The 19,404-nt window shown below is 54.2% G+C and overlaps 1 protein-coding gene across 4 annotated transcripts in view; it reads left to right on the forward strand.

The window, feature by feature from the left end:
• Nucleotides 1-19,404, forward strand: part of SIL1 (SIL1 nucleotide exchange factor) — a 111,764-nt gene that overhangs the window by 89,420 nt on the left and 2,940 nt on the right. For all 4 annotated transcript variants that reach the window (XM_032125336.1, XM_032125337.1, XM_032125335.1 and 1 more), the window contains exon 8: nucleotides 17,537-17,633. In XM_032125336.1, coding sequence (XP_031981227.1) covers nucleotides 17,537-17,633 — 97 coding nt within the window. The remainder of the gene's footprint in view (nucleotides 1-17,536; nucleotides 17,634-19,404) is intronic.

Below are 19,404 nucleotides of genomic sequence, written 5' to 3' on the forward strand. Positions count from 1 at the left end.
TTTCCCATCAGGAAGCATTCCTTCTCTGCTGCTTATCTCTAACCCCTGCTTTAAACCTGAGCCTGGTAGAGACCAAAAGAAAGGCAGGATCAAAACAAAAATAATTGGGATCGTTGGCTTCCGTGGGCAGTCAGAACCCGTTATTCCTACTTATCAGCTAGTTATTCCTATATAACTCTTGCAAGAGACAATTCAGCAGTTGCAGCATCTCCTTGATGAAAAGCACTCCAATGGAATAACCATGGCAACAGTTGCTGAGGGCCAGCGTGGCGAGGGATGGGGATGTGCTCTCCAAAGGACACCGGGCCCAACTTCCCCAACAAATGGCACTGCCGAGCACCAGGGAGCTGATGCTCGGAGAGCTCTGTGTGCTGGCTCTCATCCTGCTGGGGTCCCAGCTGGGCTGGGCTTGCAGGCTGCCCCAGTGGACCCAGTTACAAGTCACGCTTCATTAATGGTGGGCATCTTCCCCTCCAGATGGAAGGGGAGCTCGTAACCTGAAAGCTGAGGGGGAATCATGAGGACCCTTAATCAGGAAGGAAAGGCCAAGGAGGGGACCTTGGGGAGTGGCACCACCTGTGATCCCAAAGCCATAGGGGATTTCCCAGGGTTTGGGTACCCTGGGAAAGGCTGCATCCCTCTGCTGTCCCTCTGACCTTCACCCAGCCTGGTTGGTGCCAGAGACTGGTATGGATAATAAACATGTGACATGTCTAATTTCACAGCAGCTTCTTTTTCAGCCAACTCCAGGACTGTGTTTGACACTCTACAGGAGAGGTGACAGAGGGTGGTGTTGCAGGTTTTGGGCGTTTGCCTTGAAGAGCTGGCCCTTGGTGCATGGCAGGAGCCTGCAGAGCCTGGACTGAGCCTGGAGAGTTTGTGGCAAGGGTCCTTCACCCCTGGCTCATGCTCTCCCCTTGCCCAGGGGTCTTCTAAGTGCTCACTGTTAGGACCACCCATGCCATAATGCTCTCCAAATGCTCTGGTCATAATCCTGGCTGGGGAGCACCTTAGCTTATGGGATGAGGGCCTCTCAAGTAGCTTTGTGGGCATGGTGGTATTTTTGTTAGGCACTATTCTCTCGCTGTTGTCTTATTTAATTGGACGTTCATAAGCCTGAAAAGTAAGAGAAGGAAACTCTAATGTTCACCAGAAGAAAAGAGGAGTCTGCTGAAAAGCAGCATTTGTACAGAGTTCTGAGAAAAGGGCAGTAAATACTCCACCTCTGCTTAATAACAATAATAGGCAGGCTAAGTATCTCTAAAAATATAAAATAACGTGGGCCTATTCGGAATAGTCAACATCCTTATCAGCCTGCTACCATCTCTGCAAACAAGTTTTGCTAGAGATTCTGGGCATGATTTTCAATGGCTCAGAGCAGCTGTAGCTTCTTTGACTTCAGTGAAAAGTCTGAGTGCTTGGCACGGCGGCAAACCAAGCCTCTTCCTTTCTGCTTCAAATTGGGGCTTGATTCTAAGTGAGATGAATTTTCTCCTCCTGATAATTCTGTGCATCTGAAGTGATTACAGCTCCGCGTGAGTGCTCTTTTAGGAGATTTGAATGCAGCGTTTTCTTCCGTCTTAAAAAGGTTCCTTCAAGCCTTATGATGCTGGGGGGGCGGGGGGGGAATAAATCCTGGTGGAAGCCGTTACATCTTCCTATGCAGATTAAAACTTGTATTTTTATAAAACACACAAGGGGGCTAAATCGGAAAACTTCTGCTGAGGCGAGCGGGTTTTGGCTGGTGGGAACGTGCTGCCAAATTCTTATCTGGCGATGGGGAGGCAGAGCAGGGAGTGGTATTGTTTGGAGTTCTTAGAGAGTGAGCCTTAATGTTTGCTTAACTCCACTAAAAATAGACGCCACCCTCTTTTCCTAATAGGCGGCATTTGTCACACTTGATTCATTTCCTCTCCCAAACTGAGTTCCTTCATGAATATTCATCTCTACTCCCCAGGAATCTGCCTGTCCTCAGAAGTTGTACTCGCGGCGGCCGTGCCGTAACAATGCGAGCCAACCTTCCAGGGCTCCCGAATACCTGGCCCGATCCAGCAAAATCGCTGGTATCAACAGCTCTCATTGATTCCTGCTTTCTCTCTGAGCCCTGATTGCTCGTTATCCCTCTCGATGAGACCCTTAACGAGCCTCCCGTTCCTGTTGTCATAGCAGCACCGCATCGCCCGGTGTAGCAGAGTCTCTGTGGCTGCTAATTGTGTGATGGGAGGATCAGTTTGGCAGTTTTTCTAGTGGGGATTAGGCCAGAAGGTCCCTTCTGGACTGTGATGAATGCGGCTTCCTTCAGAAGACACTAAAAGTTGGTAGTTAGAGGAGATTTCTGACGAGGGAAGCTTTCCATAGCAGAGAGGGAGAGCAGTCCTCACAGAGCTCTTCCATTCATGCTCTGCCACTGCTTTAAGCAGGAGGAAGCCAACCAGAAGTGCCAAAGGAGAATGTAAAACGGTTGATTCCTCACTAAAGAAGTCTGACAGTGCCTCAGACCTTCTAAACTCAGGGGTCCAGAGCATGTGGAAGGTCCCTGCTACTGTCATTTGCTGCTGGAATGGGAGAAATCTGCTCCTGCCTGGTGAGTGTTGAGAAAGCAGAGCCCTGAGTTGGTGCTGAAGGGACGTGAGGCCAGCAGAGCTGCTGAGCCACCAGTTCTGAAGCCCTTAGCCAAAGATGCACGAGAAGGTGTGCGTGGGAAGGGCTTCTGTAGGATGTGGTGATAGCTGTGTTTCACTCAGGGACCAAGGAGAAGACTCAAGGCATTGGTTTTGGGGGCACTGGTGTGGGTGCCAGGCCAGTTTGCTGTGAGAGGGGTGCTGGCAGTCACCCACCCTGCGTGGTTGCCCCCCAGCACATGGGGCTGCAGGTTTGCTCCCTGCCAGTCACTCCGGCCTCACTCCTTTGCTCACTGTGCCGGCATCTTTCAACCTTGCTAATTATTAAAGCAATTCAGGGACCAGAACTGATGGAATCTCAGCAGGGCGCTGTCTGCCAGGCCTCTGAGGACCACTGTGCAGGCAGACTTCTGTTGGCAGTGGGATCTTTACCATCAAACAATCCCAGAATCCCAGAATGGTTCAGGTTGGAAGGGACCACAGTGATCATCACAATGGTCATCCCACCTCCCTGCCCCAGCAGGGCCATGGCAGAGCCCAGGGCACAGCAGTGTGCCCACACAGCTCTGCAATATCCCCAGCGAGGGACACTGCACAGCCTCTCTGCACAATCTGCTCGGGGCCGGGCCCTGCCCAGGGCAGCAGTTCTGCCTCCTGGGCGGGGGAATTGCTGCGCTCAGGCCCTGCCCGGTGCTCTGGGACCATTGCTCAGCACCACCAAGGAGATTTTCATCCATGTGCTGGAAGAGTTTTATAGGGGTTGCTCTGGCACTGTGGGTGAGAAATGTGCGCAGCAGAAGGAATGATCTCATCTCACCTTTTGCCCTGCAAGCCCAGGAGCAGCTGTGTTGTGGCCACGGTTGGTTAAAGAGGGCACAAGAGGCAGAGGGGCATTTGCTGCTCGACCCTGAGGAGTGATTTATCAGCCAGGATGCTGTTATTAGCTGGTAGGACCTGTGCAAGGCTCAGCATCCCTGTCCTGGCATGGAACAGCAGCACAGGGTTTGCCTGGAGCAGGAGGGCCAGTGCTTGTGTCATCCCCAGGGATGGTGTCTCATCTGTGGGCTCGCTGCTGGCTCAGCACGGAGGCAGGAAGGGCTGGCTGCAAACAATTGACTGTGCCCACATGCCAAGGGATGGGGATCAGCTGTGCCTGTTCCCAGAGCCCTACTCTTGGAATGCAGAGGGCAGATTTGTCCCCCGTGCCTCTCACTGGGTTTATCCCACAGTGCTGAAGTGTGGCCAGAATAATCCGTGACCTAAACGTAGGCATGAGTGGTGTTTTTAGAGAATGAAAAGAGAAAAAATAAATCCTCACCCACCTCAATCTCTCCCCCAAAATTAAAAACTCCCTTGGCCAAGCCCTGCAAATGAGTTTTTGTTGTTTGTGCAGTGAGGAGCCAGATTTTTAAAGGCTGGCTTTCAATTTTACAGCCGTTTATTATAGGCATGAATAATTGCTGGCATGGTGCTACCACTGCTGTTGTTTGCTCTTAAGGTTGGGCCAATTACATATGTAAGCCCTTGATTTACAAGCAAAAGCAGAACTAAAGTAGCTTTGTGGCCTACATTTCAAGAATGAGTGATATGTCCACGGTCAGCTGTAGGTTCCCAAATTTGTGCTGTGAAACACAGAGGTCTGTGGCCATAAATGTGCGGGCCCAGACTGTCCAAGGCATTGTGTGGCACGTGCTGCCACAGCACAGCATGAAGGACATAAACAGGGAACAGCGTTTGAGGCCTGGGAACCCGCCCAGATTCATCCCATGGCAGGAGTGCTGAAAGATGGTGCTGCATTTGGGGAATTCACAGTGGACACACACAAAAGAGAGAGAACTGGAACTGAATGTAACGGTTCTGCAAGATGGACTTAAACAAAGCCTGCCCAAGTCCTGTTTTCCAACATGAGAATTGGTCTGTCTCCAACTCCTGCTGTCCAGTCAGCCCTCCTGGGAGAGGGGAACCACAGAATCCCAGAATAGTTTGGGTGGAATCATCCAGTGCCACCCCCTGCCATGGGCAGGGACACCTTCCATTGTCCCAGGCTGCTCCAAGTCCCGTCCAACCTGGTCTTGGACATTTCCAGGGCTGGGGCAGCCACAGCTGCTCTGGGCACCCTGTGCCAGGGTCTCATTTTCTTCCCAATGTCCCATTCCCCTGTCACTGTGAAGCCACTCCCTCTTGCCCTGTCACTCCAGGCCTTTGTCCAAAGTCCCTTTCCAGTTCTCCTGGAGCCCTTCTAGGCACTGGAAGGGGCTCTAAGGTTTCCTCAGAGCATTCCATCCTCCACCCCACCTCTTTCAGCCTGTCTCCGGAGCAGGGGTGAATCTGTGGAATAGCTGCTATCCATTGCTGAACTCAAAAATGGCTGATTGAGATCAAATGGAGGATTTTTTCTTGCTTTTGCACAGTAGGCAGAGAATGGGGAGGAGGTAGGTCAGTGTGACGATGATTCTCCATGGGGTGATGGTTTGCAGACATCACCCACAAGTGCTGTGACCTGGACTCTGCATTGCCCAGCATGGGGAAGGTGTCACCCTGCTGTGCTGGTGCCACTCGGTGCCATCAGCTGTGGGGTGAGGTGGGGAGCCAGCCCAGCGTGAGGGAGGATGAGGAGCCGTGCTCATCCTCCCTGGACGGGCAGCGGGCCGGTGTCCTTGCTGCTGGGGCAGCAGGAAGGGAAGGATGTGAGTAAGGGCTGGAGCAGGCAGGATGTTTGTGGACGCTGATGTCATTGTCACAAATCAGTCGCGGGTGTTGTCAGTGGGAGGCAGCGGCAGCTCCGCTCGGCAAGAGGCCAGTGTGTCACACCCCAGGGCTGGCCAGGGGAGCGTGATGCACTCACGTCCTTACTCACCAACACAGCGGGTGACTCCTCAGCCCCCTCCCGCGGGGTCTGTGTGCTCGGCTGGAGGCCGTGGCCAGCTCCCTGGGGTGCACGGCCGGGCTCAGTCTGGCTGCTGCTGCTGGACCTCGGCAGGAGATGCTCTGCAGCAGCTCAGCGCAGGCTGCTCCCACGTGGATGCACCGACATCCATCTGGGCAGGAAGCATTGGTGTAGGACCAGGGATTTCTGAAGTGATTTCCTTGAGCTTCTGAAGGCAGAGGCAGCACCCCATCCCCCCAGGGCTGGCAGACCCTGTGGTGTGCACCCTGACCCCGGCAGACCCAGAGGGCAGCAGAGCCGTGGGGAGGCAGAGCCAGATTTGTTTACAAGGCCGGGCTTTTACATCCCAGCCAGTACTGGCAAGCCCTGGCTCCTCCTGCGCCTTCGCAGCACATGTGTGAACTCCTGGTTGTGTCACCTTCCCGTCCTCTCCTAGAGAAGTCTAGCAGTGGGAAGTGATCATCACAACTCACATTTGCCTGGCGTATGTCTTTCCACAGTTCCAGAGCGTGGAATGAATTGAACCCGCTGCCTCCTTCACCTTCGCATTCAAGCTGTTCCCGGATCCGGGCGGCTCAGCTTCCGCAGCCACGCTCTGCTCTCGGAGCTTTCTGCTGCCCTGGTGATGAAGCCCTTCTCTCCTGCCTTGCAGAACCTGCCTGGATGCTCCCTCTTGCAGAGATGTTGTTCATCTCATGATCTTTTGGGCTTTTCCTAACCCTTTCGTTGCCAGTCTGGGGCTCTCTGTCCACTCCCTCCTCCGCTGTGGCACAGGAGGGCTTTTTTCCTTTGCCTTCAGGGTCATTAAATCTTAATTAGCACATTGGCTTTCTTTGTCAAGGTATCCGCTCTCTCCATCCATCAGTGATGTAGGGCACACTGCTGACATTCTCTCTTCCTGCATAATTATCTTATTCCACTGCATCTTTTATGCAGAATCTTCCCTTCTGAAAGTGCTCCTCTCCCTGCTCCCACTCTTCCTGAGCACCCAGTTCAGCTCTGGTACCTGCCATGGCTTTGTTTCCTGTACCTGCATAGGAATTCTTTGCGTTATTCCCATACTTTATTAACTACCTTGATCATTTTGGCTCTTTGGGAGCTTGATTCAGGCATTCGTAGATATTTCCTTCACCCTCTCTCTGAAGATGGGATCCGTGTCACCCAGCTTCAGTCTTCCTACATGGGTGTCCACCTGAGCTGGCTATCCAGGCTCCCTCTCCATCCAGGGACAGGGACTCCTCCAACTGGCAAATCATTCCAGCTAAGGCAGGAGTCAAAGGCAGCCCCATCCCCCATGAGAAAAATCATCTTTTCTGCTCTCTGCTGCTGACCTTGAATTCCTCAGATGCTTTTCAGAGCAGATGCAGCCCCCTTTAGAGTGACCCCCAAAGCGCTGGGCATTGGATTTGCCTTTCTGGGTTGGCCAGGGCAAGTCCCGTGGAAGAACAGACACAGGGTCTCCAGGGATGTGCAGACCACAGGTCAGAACATGCTACTGAGGGAGCCCAGGCAGCTTTTATGGGCTGGATGTCTTAATTGTAGCTGTCTGATGTTAACAGAGATGAATCTGACACTTGGAAAGGTTTTGGGAAATGTTTTCTTCATAAATTGTATTTAGAAAATGTGGAGGTATATAGTGAATGTTTTAAAACCAACAGCAACAGTAATAACAGTAATTATAGGTGGGCACAATTTTCTTTTATCTTTTAACTGAAGTTGCTAGAAAAATGACTGCTGTGCTGATACTTGGCAGGGACACTGATGTGAGTACCCACTTGTTTCTGAAAAATGCTGTGGGATTTTTAATGACCATCAGCAGCACAACCTTGATTTTTAAATGTCATCCTAAATGTAGCAGTTACAGCCTCCTCTGCCATGGCATGTGGGTGGGTGAGTGAGTAGGGATGAATCAGAAAGCAGAAAGAATTGCTGGTGCTTTCTGTGACTCCCAAGTTTTCCTCGAGGGCTTCCCACCCAGGAACTGGCTGGAATTGTCCGTGGGTTGTGTTGCAGTCCCTGGTCCCGTGGCATTTCCTTCTGTTGCTCTCCCCTCTATTAATGCTTGATTGAGTCGCTTGATGCAGAGTTCATCAAGTTTCTTCAGGAGCTGGTATTCCACAGGTCGTCCTCTCTGTTTATCGAAACCAGATAAATAAAAAAAGCGTTTCCTAGCTTTTGCAGATGCAGCTTTTCCATTCTCTCCCTGGCTGGAAACATTCCCCAGGCTTCGCTTTTGGAGCTGAGGTCTGTGCTTGGCATTTGCAAGATGGTGATTTGCTTTTGTAAATGGAGCAAAGTCTTGGTTTTGAGTCATGACTCAGTGAAACAAATCTACTTTTATCGACTAAAACGATTGTAATGGCACCATTAAACCCGGTGGGACTGGGAAGAGTCAGAGTCACACTGCAGTAGGGGGGAGTCTCCCTGTGATCCAGCATCTTCCCTGGCCTGCCAAGGAGTGGGACGGGCCGGGATGAGGCTCGTAAGCGATGAGGGGATCGGTGTTTAAGGAGCAGCACCTCCCGCCGTGGCAGCCGGGGCTGCTCTGGGGCACGGCCGGCAGCCAAGCGGGTGGGAGCTGATGGAAGGCTGTGCCTGGAGCAGCGCTCTGCCTTCCCGGCTACGGGAGGAGCGCGGAGCTGCGAGCAGATGGCAGGGTTAAAATAGGACAGGGCTGCGCCGAGCTGCTGCTGCAAGGGAGAGGAGTGAAATGCCTGTTCTCACACTTCGCTTTGTGTCTCGGGGAAGAGCTGCACGGTGCCTGCGCTCCGCTGGCATTCCCAACAGGAACGCGCCAGGCACAGGCTTCCTCGGGTTTTTGATATTATTAGCACTTGTCTTAAAGAAAAATCAGCTCAAATGAGCAAGCAAACAAATAAAGCGAATAACAATGGAGGGGCTCAGCCTCGGGCCCCCTTTAGCATCTCTCAGGATGATTAGTGGGATGTGTCACATCGGCACCGGAGAGCTGGAGCGTTCCGAGCCGAGGCTCTCTTCTTGTGGTGCTTTCAGACAGCTTTTTGCAGTATTTTCATCTCACCTAAGGCGTGTGAATAGGTTTTGTTGAAATATCTGAGTGACTTGGCATGCCTGGAATGATGCCCAGAGCGGTTCAGCAGACTGGTGGGGAGGCTTCTGTGCAAAGTTGCCCCACTGTGGAGTCTGAGAGGCTTGTTGAGGGTCCTGCAGCAGCAGCAAAGAGCTGGGAAGGACCTTGGGTGTTCTGCCACCAACCTGGGCCACTTCAGGTCCGGAGCCGGGAGGGCGGAGGCGTGCAGAGAACAGGAATGTGAGGAAGAGGAGGAGCAGGGAGGCAGGAGCCACACACTCGCACCCTGACGTGGCTGCCGACGCTCCTGGGAGCACTTCAGTCTCCCCGTCTATAAATCAGGGGGTGCTTTGAAGGCTCTGTGATGAACAACACGGGATGAGCTCGAGGCTGTGGTATTAATCCTGCACTATTGTTCTTGCTTCTTGCTGTGTCGGGATTTTTTTAAAAAGAAATGAACACAATTTTTGAGGGCTCTGGCTAAAATGGCACAGAAATAAATGAGTTCTGCTCACACTCAGAGAGCATCTCCTCATTTTTATTAATGTAGCCTCTGATGAAGCACGGCCCATCCCTTGGCACCGATCCATGTCTGACCTACAGTAAATACCAGGCTTTCAGGAACCCATGGGGAGTGTTTTGTAAGTGTGGCACATAGAGCCATAAGGTTGATTTACCCTCAAAAACAAAGCATCAGTTTGGGTGATTGGGCACTGGGGGGATTTCCTGGGATGCCTTTCTTTGTGCATCTGTGGAGCACTTGCCTGTACCTACCTGGAAGGATCAGTCATTCACCACGCTGAGCTGGAAGAGAGCGCACACCGTTCCTGTGACCACTGCAGGTGGGACACGAGCCACCCAGTCCTGCCCTGGTGTCACAGAGGGGTGACAAACCCTCAGAGTGGCCTGCACGGCCCATCCTTCACCATCAGAACGGAGAAGTCGGGCTGACCTTGACAGTGCTGATGGGGGGATGGCAACGCCCCGAAAATCCCCAAACCTTTGCTTTTTATCATAAAATAGTCTGTGGGTTGTTGATTAAACCCACGGAAGCTGAGCTGTCATCCGAGGCTCTTGAAGCTGCACCCGCCGTGTGCGCTGGTGTCTGTGGGAGCTCCAGGTGCAAATCCCCCCTAGAGCAGCCCAGTGAGGGCTCAGTGACAGCGCTGGTGTCCTGGAGCCAGGGGCTCGTGCTGGCACTGAAATACAGCTCAGAGCTGGCAAAGCCAAGGGTCAGGAGAAGAGAAGGGTTCTGAGGGTGTCCTTGGAGGCCCCACTCCTGCTGCAGCACTGGGATTCCTGCCTGGCTCCCTTTGGGGCTGTGTGTGATCTCCTACCTGCTTTTGTGGGACCATTTTTTCCTACAGCTATAAATAGAGCCAGTCAGTTTGTTGTTTGTGTGTGTTCAGCAGAACAATCTGGTGTGATTGGTTTTGTTCTGGCACCTGAGATTTTACTGCCAGAGTTGGTATTCATTCTACTCTGCTCCCTAGAGAGGGGAGGAAGAGGAGGGGACTCAACTCAGTCCCTGTGTTCCCATTGCTTTCTCCGGTGCTTTGGGAAACTCCTGGATTTTGTTGACCCACACAAGTGCCCCAGCTCCTGCATCCCACATCTGCACTGCTGGGTCCCAGCTGCAGGGGCTTTCTGCAGCCCTGCGAGGTGTCTTGCTGCAGCAGATTTGTTATTCTGTATTTTTATTTAATTACTTACTTTTACAGCTCTTTGTATAAATCTAATTATCCATCTGTTACGCTGCGTTAGGGCACCGCAGCTCCTCGGATTTTTTCCTGTTCTAAACACTACCCTTGCCCTGCCTGGGCTCAGGTGAGCTGGGTCTCCTCCCTGCAGGGCTCCCAGTGGCTCCTGACCATGCCACACTCCTCACTTCCAGCTCAGTGTTGTGACTGCCAAGGGCCAGGTGCTGGCACGAGGTAATTCCCACTTCCATGGTGCGGCTGAGAGCAGAGTTTTCCCAGTTAAACCCGATGTCACTGTGTTCCCAGGGAGCCTGGGGCTTCTCTGTAATGGGATGTTACAGCCTCCTGCTTTCAGAGGGGATGCTGGAGGGCTCATAAGAAGCTCGGCTCTCTCTTGCCTGGGACCCAGATACGTGGTTGGAAGCCAAGCCAAGGTTCCCCCAGCTTTTCCCAGGTGCCCTCCACGCTGCTCCCGCGTCTCTGGGATGATTCACGCTCCCTCCGTTTGAGTATCGCATCAGCCCATCAGAATCACCGAGTCACGTACTCAGCTCCAATTTATCCTCTGCACTTCTGTTCTCCTCTTAGCAACAAACACTCCATAACCTAATTGCTCGTTAAAGGCCGTGCTGTGTCCCTGTAATCCAGGATGTCACCGGCAGCCGTGTTGCTCTCCCAGGGACGCTGCTGCTCCCCCGCTACGGCGACGAGTGCCTGGCTTGGTAGAAAGTGGGAAGGCAGCATCGCATTGAAGTGGAGATTTTCATCTTCTTGGGGATTTTTTTATATCTCTCCTATATTCTGGGCTTTTGAACATCTAACATCGCTTTTATGCTTCACATCTTTCATATGAAATTGTTGTATTGTGTTGCCTATTGAAACCTAGTTTTCCTTTTGTCAGGTTTTCCCCCCTCACCCCTGCTTTCTTCTCCGCTGTATTTTCATCGGTGTAACTACTTAGGGCTCCATTTTTCTGGGTGGTTTTTAATTTCCTTAAGTCATAGCTCTGAAGGCCTTTGTCTGTGATAAACTCAGGTCTGAGCTGGTGCTCGGAGAAGAGGATTTTTAGGCCAGTTCTGCTGCATGCAGCCCTTGGGGCTCTGGGGGTGACTGTGCCTCATCCCTCCTCCTTCTCACTCCAAATAGTCACAGGCAGCCTTGGTGGCGTTGGGGTAATTTTATTATTATCCTTTATCTCATACTGTGCATGCAAATGTCCTTTTCCAGAGTTTGGGACCGTGCAGTGTGGGAAGCCTCAGTTAAATACGTGGTTTGTAAGGGATTCACCCACCCTGTGCCTAAGGGTCATTTGCTGGCAGAGCCAGGGGCTCGTTTCGGAGGGTGAGGGGCCTGCAGGGCTGTTGATACCGAGTTGTCCCAGTTATCCTCCTCTTAAGAAGGAAGACAGGAAGTTTGGAAGGAGATGTGGATACCTGGGAGGTCATGGATTCGGAGCCATCTGGCTGACTGCAGCTGCTCCATGGTCATTTCCCACAGGGAGAGTTCATAGCCAGAGCTTGGAGTGCAGGAGGAAACCATGTTCTCCTTAAGTGTCACTTCTCACTTGAGCTGTTTCAATGCTTTTATTTTTTTATTCTTAAACCTGCAGTCTGAAATTCAGTCGTGCAAGTATTAATGAGCTGCTGATCACCCTGCCTCTCTCTTCTGCCCTTGTTCAGCATCTCAGATTTACAGCTCTAGTTCAGGCTGGAATTACTGACATTGTAATGATCTGTTTTATCTCTCTATCTATTATTTGTCAAATAATTTTAGCATGACTGTGCTTACAAGAGCTGTCAGAAATCCTCCAAACACAGAGAAGGATGAAGAAGTCATTGGCCTTTTCAAGTGTGACCCTGGTTGTGTTGCTTTGTTTCCAGGACTCACAGAAATGACCTTTTCCATTGCCTGTCAAACTGTGACCCAGGTGTGAGGGTTTGAGAGCCCCAGCAGCCAGACAAGGCACATTTCGGTCCTGTTGGTTCGCTCTTGTTTTCTCCATTAACAGATTTTGGACTGAAAACTGTGGAGGGGAAGGGAAAGAGGGGGAGGGCAAGGTAAGCAATGCTGCCTCGCTGCCTGTCTCTGATCCTCAGGTTATAGCACAGGCTAAATAGACTACACTAAATTTTTTAGGCTGTTTCAGAGACTTACAGACTTTGATCCCAGGCTTTGATTTCCCACGTGGCACCACAGAGCGCTGGTTCTGAGCAGAGCAGAGACCCATTAAGCCCCGTCTAGCCCAGTGATTATCATGCCTTTGCACCAGCACCAGGGCTTTCATCAGAGCACAACCCTGCAGCCTCGGCTCCCGGTGCCTGGGGAGATGCCAGGGCAGGAGAGGTGCTGTGCCAGCACCTGGGCAGGGGTGGCCCCTCCATCCCACTCCCCTGCACACCTCTGCTTGGTCCTTCCCCACGTGGCTTCAGCAGGATGTCCAGGAGAGGAGGTGACCCTTTCTTTCCTAAGGTCTCATGCAGTTTCTGCAACAAGCAGGCCATGAAATAAATATTCTGTGTGTGTCCTTGTCAGAGCAGGAGAGACGAGGGCATTTGCCTGCCTGCCCTGCTCTGTGCTTCCAAGTCCCTGGGTCCCTCTGCACCACTTGGCTTGCTTGCTTTTTTTTTTTTTAATTTAAATCTAATTTTGCTGCCTTATTGTAAGTTCCCACCTAACTCCAGAGCTGCTGTCGCCTCAGGGCTGTGTTGCTGCTTTTCAGTCTTCCCACACCCATCGCATGTGCAGTCTGCAAAAACTTTGAGAAGTCTCTCCTAAATTTGTGCACTTAGGGTTGTCCTAGGAGGAGTGGAATGAGGGTATCTCTTAACAGAGAGTGCTCTTCAAAAATCCCTTCATCTGCAAAGTGGGAGCTGCTTCCATGCCATGGGTTGCCAGTGAAAATGGCAGAGAAGCCCATGCTGGATTTTCAATCCACCGTACTTGTGCTGCTCCACAGCATTCCCAAACCAGCATCCAGGGATAAAGGGCAGCCATGGCAGGAGCAGGTCCCTACCAGCCAGGTGCTGGGGAAGTGGGGGGCATGCAGAGGCTGTCTGGGGGGCTCTGACCCCAGCTTGTGAGACCATCTCTCTTCCAGGACACCTCCATCCTGCTTGGGGATCCTCTGGCCAGTCATCCACATCCTGAGCCTTGCTGATTCCACAAAGAGATTTAATGGAAGAAAAAACAGGAGGAAGGGCACAAGCATCCTGACCTGGCAGCGTGGGGAAGGTGCTGGGTCCCATCTTTGCTTTCACCCCCTGCCCAAGGCAGGCCTGCTGCTGACCAGGCTCTGCATCAGCTTCCTTTTGGTTTCACTCCAATAGCTGATCCCAGTTTAATTCCTCTGCTCCCCTCTCCCTGAGCTGTTGAGGCTCACGTTGCTCTGGCAAAGCAGCTGTGACTGTAATAATGTCCAGCCCCTCATGGGAAGTGGTGATTCCAGCACAGGGAGGTGTGAAGGGGCAGACAAGGTTCTCTCCAGTGCACAGGACAGGCTCAGGAGGAGGTTTGCTGGTGGCTTTCCCTCCCCTGCTTTTGTGTTTCCCCTGTCCAGCAAAGGTCACCCTCCCCAGCCACTGAGAGGGAAGTGCTGGGCTGAAGAACTGGCACAGTAAAGCTGTGCTTACACAGTCACAACCCCAGAGCCAGGGAAGGAGGGATCCCTCCAGGATCCACACGGAGAGGGGCTGATGGCCCCTGCCTGGAGCTGCTCAGAGGGGCTCTCCCAGTCTGGGGTGGGTGGCACATGTCTCAGGAAGTTCAGGAACTCCCACCACAGGACACATCCCACCTCTCAAGGGACAGAGTTTCCTCAGGAGCTGCTCAGGGACGATGGTGAGGGCACCTGTGGGCAGTAGTGAATCCTGCTGGTCTTCCCAAGATCTTCACCCCTGCTCCACACCTCTTGGCCAGCGTGAACACAGCACGTGCCCCTTAACCTCAGCCTGTCCCAGTGCCTGGGCAGTTTCTTGCGTGGATCAGTCCCAGTGGGCCTCTACCCAGCCTTGTTTGCTACTCTTTAGCCACAGACTGAGAGAGGTGGGTGTGATGGATGTGGGCAGCACAGCTGGGAGGCACAAGGACCTCAGGTGTGCAGTGAGGGCCACATCTGGAGGGGATGTGCTGTGACCCCACAGCCAGGCTGGGTCCCCCCAGGACAAACTGGGGCTGTTTAGCACACAGGGGTCTCTTTTGGGAAGCTGCACGGGGTTTGTGTCGAGTCCCTGTAGCCCTGTGGCTGTTCCTGACCCAGGAGAGGGGCTGATTAATCTCGTCAGTGGAGCACACCCAAATCTGTGATATCACTGCAGCATTATGGGATGTCACCATAGGCTGAGCCCTTGGCCCAGCCTCAGACTCCCGTTGCAGTGAATTTTGTTGCAGGTGCCACCATCCTGTCTCCATGAGCAGATTAGCACGGCTGAATTTCCCATGCGAGCGCTCCACACTCTGTCTCATTGTGTTTATTTTGTTCAGGCTGCTTTTCCCTGGGCTTGACAGTGTAATTTGTACAGATCTGTGCTGAGTTTTCCAAACCTTCAAATGAGCTTTTTTGTTAGCTTGAAGCCAGGGCCGTTGATAGCAGAGACAGAGCAACAGGAGCACCAAGAAGTGAGCGGCACACCCAGCAGCCAAGAAGGCTCCCTCACCTCCAGAGCTGCTCCTTTGCAAAAGCTCCATGGTTCAGAGATTTTAATTAGATCAAATCCTCCAGGTGACCAGCCAAGCATTAAAGGCATACCAATTTCTCAGTTGTGTCTCTTGCTGTAAGAGGTTTTATTATTTATTTTAGAGAGATGTGACAAAGAAGCTTGGATATCCCACGTGTGCCGTTTTCCTTGAACGGCACCAGGAGGTCTCCAGCCCAGGGGATTGTCCTTTCAGTGCAGTGCCTTTCTGCAAAGTGCCTTCCTGCAAGCTGCTTCTGCACTTGCTCTGGTCTCCATTGCCCAGAGGGACTTGCATGTGAAATTGGATCAGATTTTTGGACCACTTTATCAGGGCCATGGCTGTGGCTGCAGGTTTGCTGGAGATGAATGAGAGCCCCAGTTGTGAGCTGGGGGAGATGGCCTTGGGCCCAGGAGTGGCCTGGGGACAGCTGCAGTTTTAGGGCTGGTGCTGTTTGCCTCTGTTGACTCCCCAAATCAGTGTCCAGCCCAGGCCATTCAGAGATGCCATCCATGGGTCGTTGCACAATGTATTGGGGTGGAAAATCGCATCCTGTTTTTGAAGAGGAGACTCCTTTGCACGTCCTGGCATGGGGAGGTTGGGGATGGACTCATGGTGGTAAATGTGTCAGGTCCCACCCAACGCAGGCACTGCAGAAGCTGGTTTGCTCCCAGGGATGCTGCAGGGCTGCACATGTGGGGCTGAGAACTGTGCTGTGAAAGTCTCATCTGCAAGAGGATCCTGGAGCTCCTGGGTTGGTTCTTTCTCCCTCCTGCCCTCTCTGGGCAGGGCACAGATGCCCCCACCTCAGCAGGGTGCCTGTGCCATGGCTCTGCCTGGATGTCTGCTGCAGCAAGCGGCTGAGGAAGGGGAAATCAAAGGTTTTCTTGCCCTGAGGTCAGGCTGGTAATGCCAGCTGGGGAGCCCATACCAGATCTGCTGCCTCTGTGCCACGGGTGGCTCCTTGTGGTGCCAGCAGCACAGCGTGGGTGGAGCAGGGAGGGCACACTGGCTGCGAGAGATGAGTGTGGTGCTTTGCTGTGTCTCTGGGAGCCCTGGGTTTAACTCCAAGCTGCTCCTTGCCCAGCTCCATTTGTCTCTGGTTTTGTTTATGACCCTGCCTGCCTCTGTCTCTCTCATTTCATGGAGGGGCTTGGCCATGGCTGCTCCAGCAGCTCCCTGGGAGCACTGAGAGCTGTGGGTGCTGTGCTGTAGCAGGGTGGGTGACCCTTGTCTGGCACGGTGCAATTGCTGCTTCAGAGCTGAGCAAAGGCTGAAGTGCTGGAGCTGTTCCTGGAGCGTGAGAGACCTGGGATCAGACCCAGGATCAGGGATCAGACAGCGGGCACACTGTGCTCTGACTGTGAAAGCCCTGCCAAGGAGGGAGCCTGGAGCATCTCCACCACCTTCCAAGATGCATCAGAAGTGGGCTTGCAATGTGTCAGCGTGGATGGGGGCAATGGTCTGTCTGTCTGTCTGTCTGTCTGTGTGTCCCTGGGCAGCTGCTGACACCCTGACCTGAGGTTTCAGTCTGTCCTCGCAGGCAGAAGGGTGGATTCAGCCACTGTAGTCCTTGGAGAGGAGCTCTTGCTGTGAGAGGTGTGTGGGTGGTTCGCAGCAAGCGAGGAGAGGGGGAAGCAGGAACTGGAATGCAAAGGCTGCTAAGGAGTGGATGTGGTGTGAAGTGAGAGGATTCATGGGGCAGGGAGCCACAGGGGAGGGCTCCTTGCCAGGGGAGGCCAGGTGGGATGGGGGGTGCGGTGGGAAGGCCCAGGTGATCCAGTGTGCCCTCCCCACCCCGACTGCCTTCATTTCAGGTGTGTTTGAGGTGGCTGCAGGGTTTGTACTTTTCCATAACCATGAGCCAGGATTGGTGGGAGCTGCGGGATTTTGGTTTGGGATCAGGCTGGATTGACCCTTGCTCATGTCCACTGTGGGGTGGAAATTTAGAATAGAATAGAAATAGAATAGAAATAGAATAGAAATAGAACCACTGAAGCTGGAAAAGCCCTCCGAGCCCATCGAGTCCCAGCTGTGCCCGATGCCCACCTTGTCCCCAGCCCAGAGCACCGAGTGCCACCTCCAGCCCTTCCTTGGACACCTCCGGGGATGGGCACTCCAAACCTCCCTGGGCAGCCCCTGCCAAGGCCTGAGCACCCTTTCCATGGGGAAATTCCTGCTGCTGTCCACCCTGAGCCTGCCCTGGCCCAGCCTGAGGCCGTTCCCTCTCCTCCTGTCCCTGTTCCCTGCCAGCAGAGCCCGACCCCCCCGGCTGCCCCCTCCTGTCAGGGACTTGTGCAGAGCCACAAGGTCCCCCCTGAGCCTCCTTTGCTCCAGCCTGAGCCCCTTTCCCAGCTCCCTCAGCCGCTCCTGGGGCTCCGTTGCCTTCCCAGCTCTGTTCCCTGCCCTGGACACGCTCCAGCCCCTCCAGGTCTTTCTTGAAGTGAGGGCCAAGAACTGGACAGAGCCCTTGAGGTGCCGCAGCAGGGCCAGCACAGGGGATGGGCACTGCCCTGGTGACCAGTGCTGGTAAAGCCAGACCAGGGTCCCTCCCTCCCTGCCGTGCCACACTCTGTTGGTGACCTGCCTTTTGCTTTCATCCCTGCAGCAACCCCAAAGTGCAGATCGAGGCCATCGAGGGGGGTGCCCTGCAGAAGCTCCTGGTTATCCTGGCCACGGAACAACCCCTGGCTGTCAGGAAGAAGGTGAGGAGTGGGGCTGCACCTCTGGGCAAAGCTGGGTTTGTGCTGAGCTCCATGTAAACACCCTCAGGACATCACTGACGTCTGGAGAGTGTGGGACCCCCGCTGCTCCCCACACCGGGTGGGCTTCACTCCCAGGGGAGCAGGAGAGGGGCCCTGGGGGCCAGGCCACCCCAGCAGCACTGGCTGGTGCCCACACTCCCCTGGCTCTGTGGTCTCTCCCAGTGCCAGCAGTGGCACATACGGTGGCTCTGCCAGCCCGCGGGGACAGGGCGCGGTGCCACAGCTCCCGGGGGGCACAGGCCAGGGTCCCCATGGCAGCCCGCGCATCCCAGGCTGACAAACACGGGAGCTGACGTTTGGAAGGAGCTAATTGCTGCAGCCAGCCCCGTGTCCTGCCTTTGGCAGAGGCTTTGGAGCAAGGAGCAGCACCAAGAGCCCCCAGCCAAATGTGCAGCGCTGTCTATCGGGCTGGGGGCTTCCTCGCCCCCTCCCTCCCTCTTTCCCTCCCTCCCTGCTGTATTCCCTGGAGCATGAGATCCCATTACCCTCGCTTTAGTGTGTGATGCCACCTCTGTAACACCACCTGGCTGCTCCCAAACCCCCAGCCCTGTTTTCCACGGGGATCTCCTGCACGAGGGGTCCAGCAGGGTGGGGGGACCACTGGCTCTTCCATTCGCCTCTAACGAGCTCCCTAAAATATGTTCCCCTTTAGCCCTGGTAAGAGTCCCCCAGCAAGTGAAAGGCACAGGAGAGGCTGTGGAACCCCATTGCATTTGGCCATGGATGTGAGGTGATCCCACGGGATGCTCTGTGCTCAGAAACTCCTCCCAGGAGTGCCTGTGCCTCAACCCAGCGCTCCTTTTGGGGTGGGGAGGGATGGCCGGGCATGCAGGGGCTCTCACAGCATCACTGTGAACCAGAATAATTCTTTCCAGTGAACCTGAATGCCTCGTGCTGGCAGTCCCTGGAGAAGCGAGAGGGGTGGGCTCAGTATTGTCCACGTTCACACACAGCTGTACAAGACCCTCCAAGGGCTGAACCCCCTTTTCCAGGAGGACAGAGGCTTTAATTTCCAGCTCCCGTGCTGTGTGCAGTCTCCTGTGTCTCCAGACCAAGGACAGGCCGGTGCCCCGGCCCCTTCCCGCACAGGGAGCAGCCCTGGGCTCCGCTCCGGTGGTTCTTCCGCACCGCTGCTCACACGGCAGCGAGGCCAAAAGTGCACTTCTTCCCTCCGCCGTCCTTTGGCCTACGATTAAAAAGGGAGACAGCAGCATCTCAAATTCACCAGCGGCAACTCGGAAAATGGAAAATAGAAACAAATGGGGCCGGGGAAGACATGGCTGTCAGCTCGGATCTGTCCGGCAGAGCGGGCCAGGCCCGGCCCCTGTGCGAGGAGCCCGCTCGGCTCCTGGCAGGCGCCCGACGAGCAGCGCGTCCCCTGCCCCGGGGGGGCCCCGCCGCCCCTGTGCCACCACGGCTGTCAGAGCCAGACAGTGCGAGAGGCAGCGGGGCTGGGGTGGCCCCTAATTGCCTCCTCGGCTCCAAGCCAAGGCCCCGGGGCACCCGTGGGAGCTGGGCTCCGGCTGTTGGTGTGTGGGGCTGCACCCTGACAGGGCCTGGGCTGGGCTGGGTGCTGGGGAATGCCATGGCCTTGCCCTCTGACTGTGGAGGTTTAGGGACATCAGCCACGTGTCCCACATCACCTCGCAGGGATCAGGCTCTGCTGAGTGCTGCTGGACCCCCCTCACCCCATCCCGTGGCCGGGCTCTGT

This window comes from Corvus moneduloides, chromosome 15, assembly GCF_009650955.1.
Source record: "Corvus moneduloides isolate bCorMon1 chromosome 15, bCorMon1.pri, whole genome shotgun sequence".
In the NCBI taxonomy this organism is placed as follows: domain Eukaryota; kingdom Metazoa; phylum Chordata; class Aves; order Passeriformes; family Corvidae; genus Corvus; species Corvus moneduloides.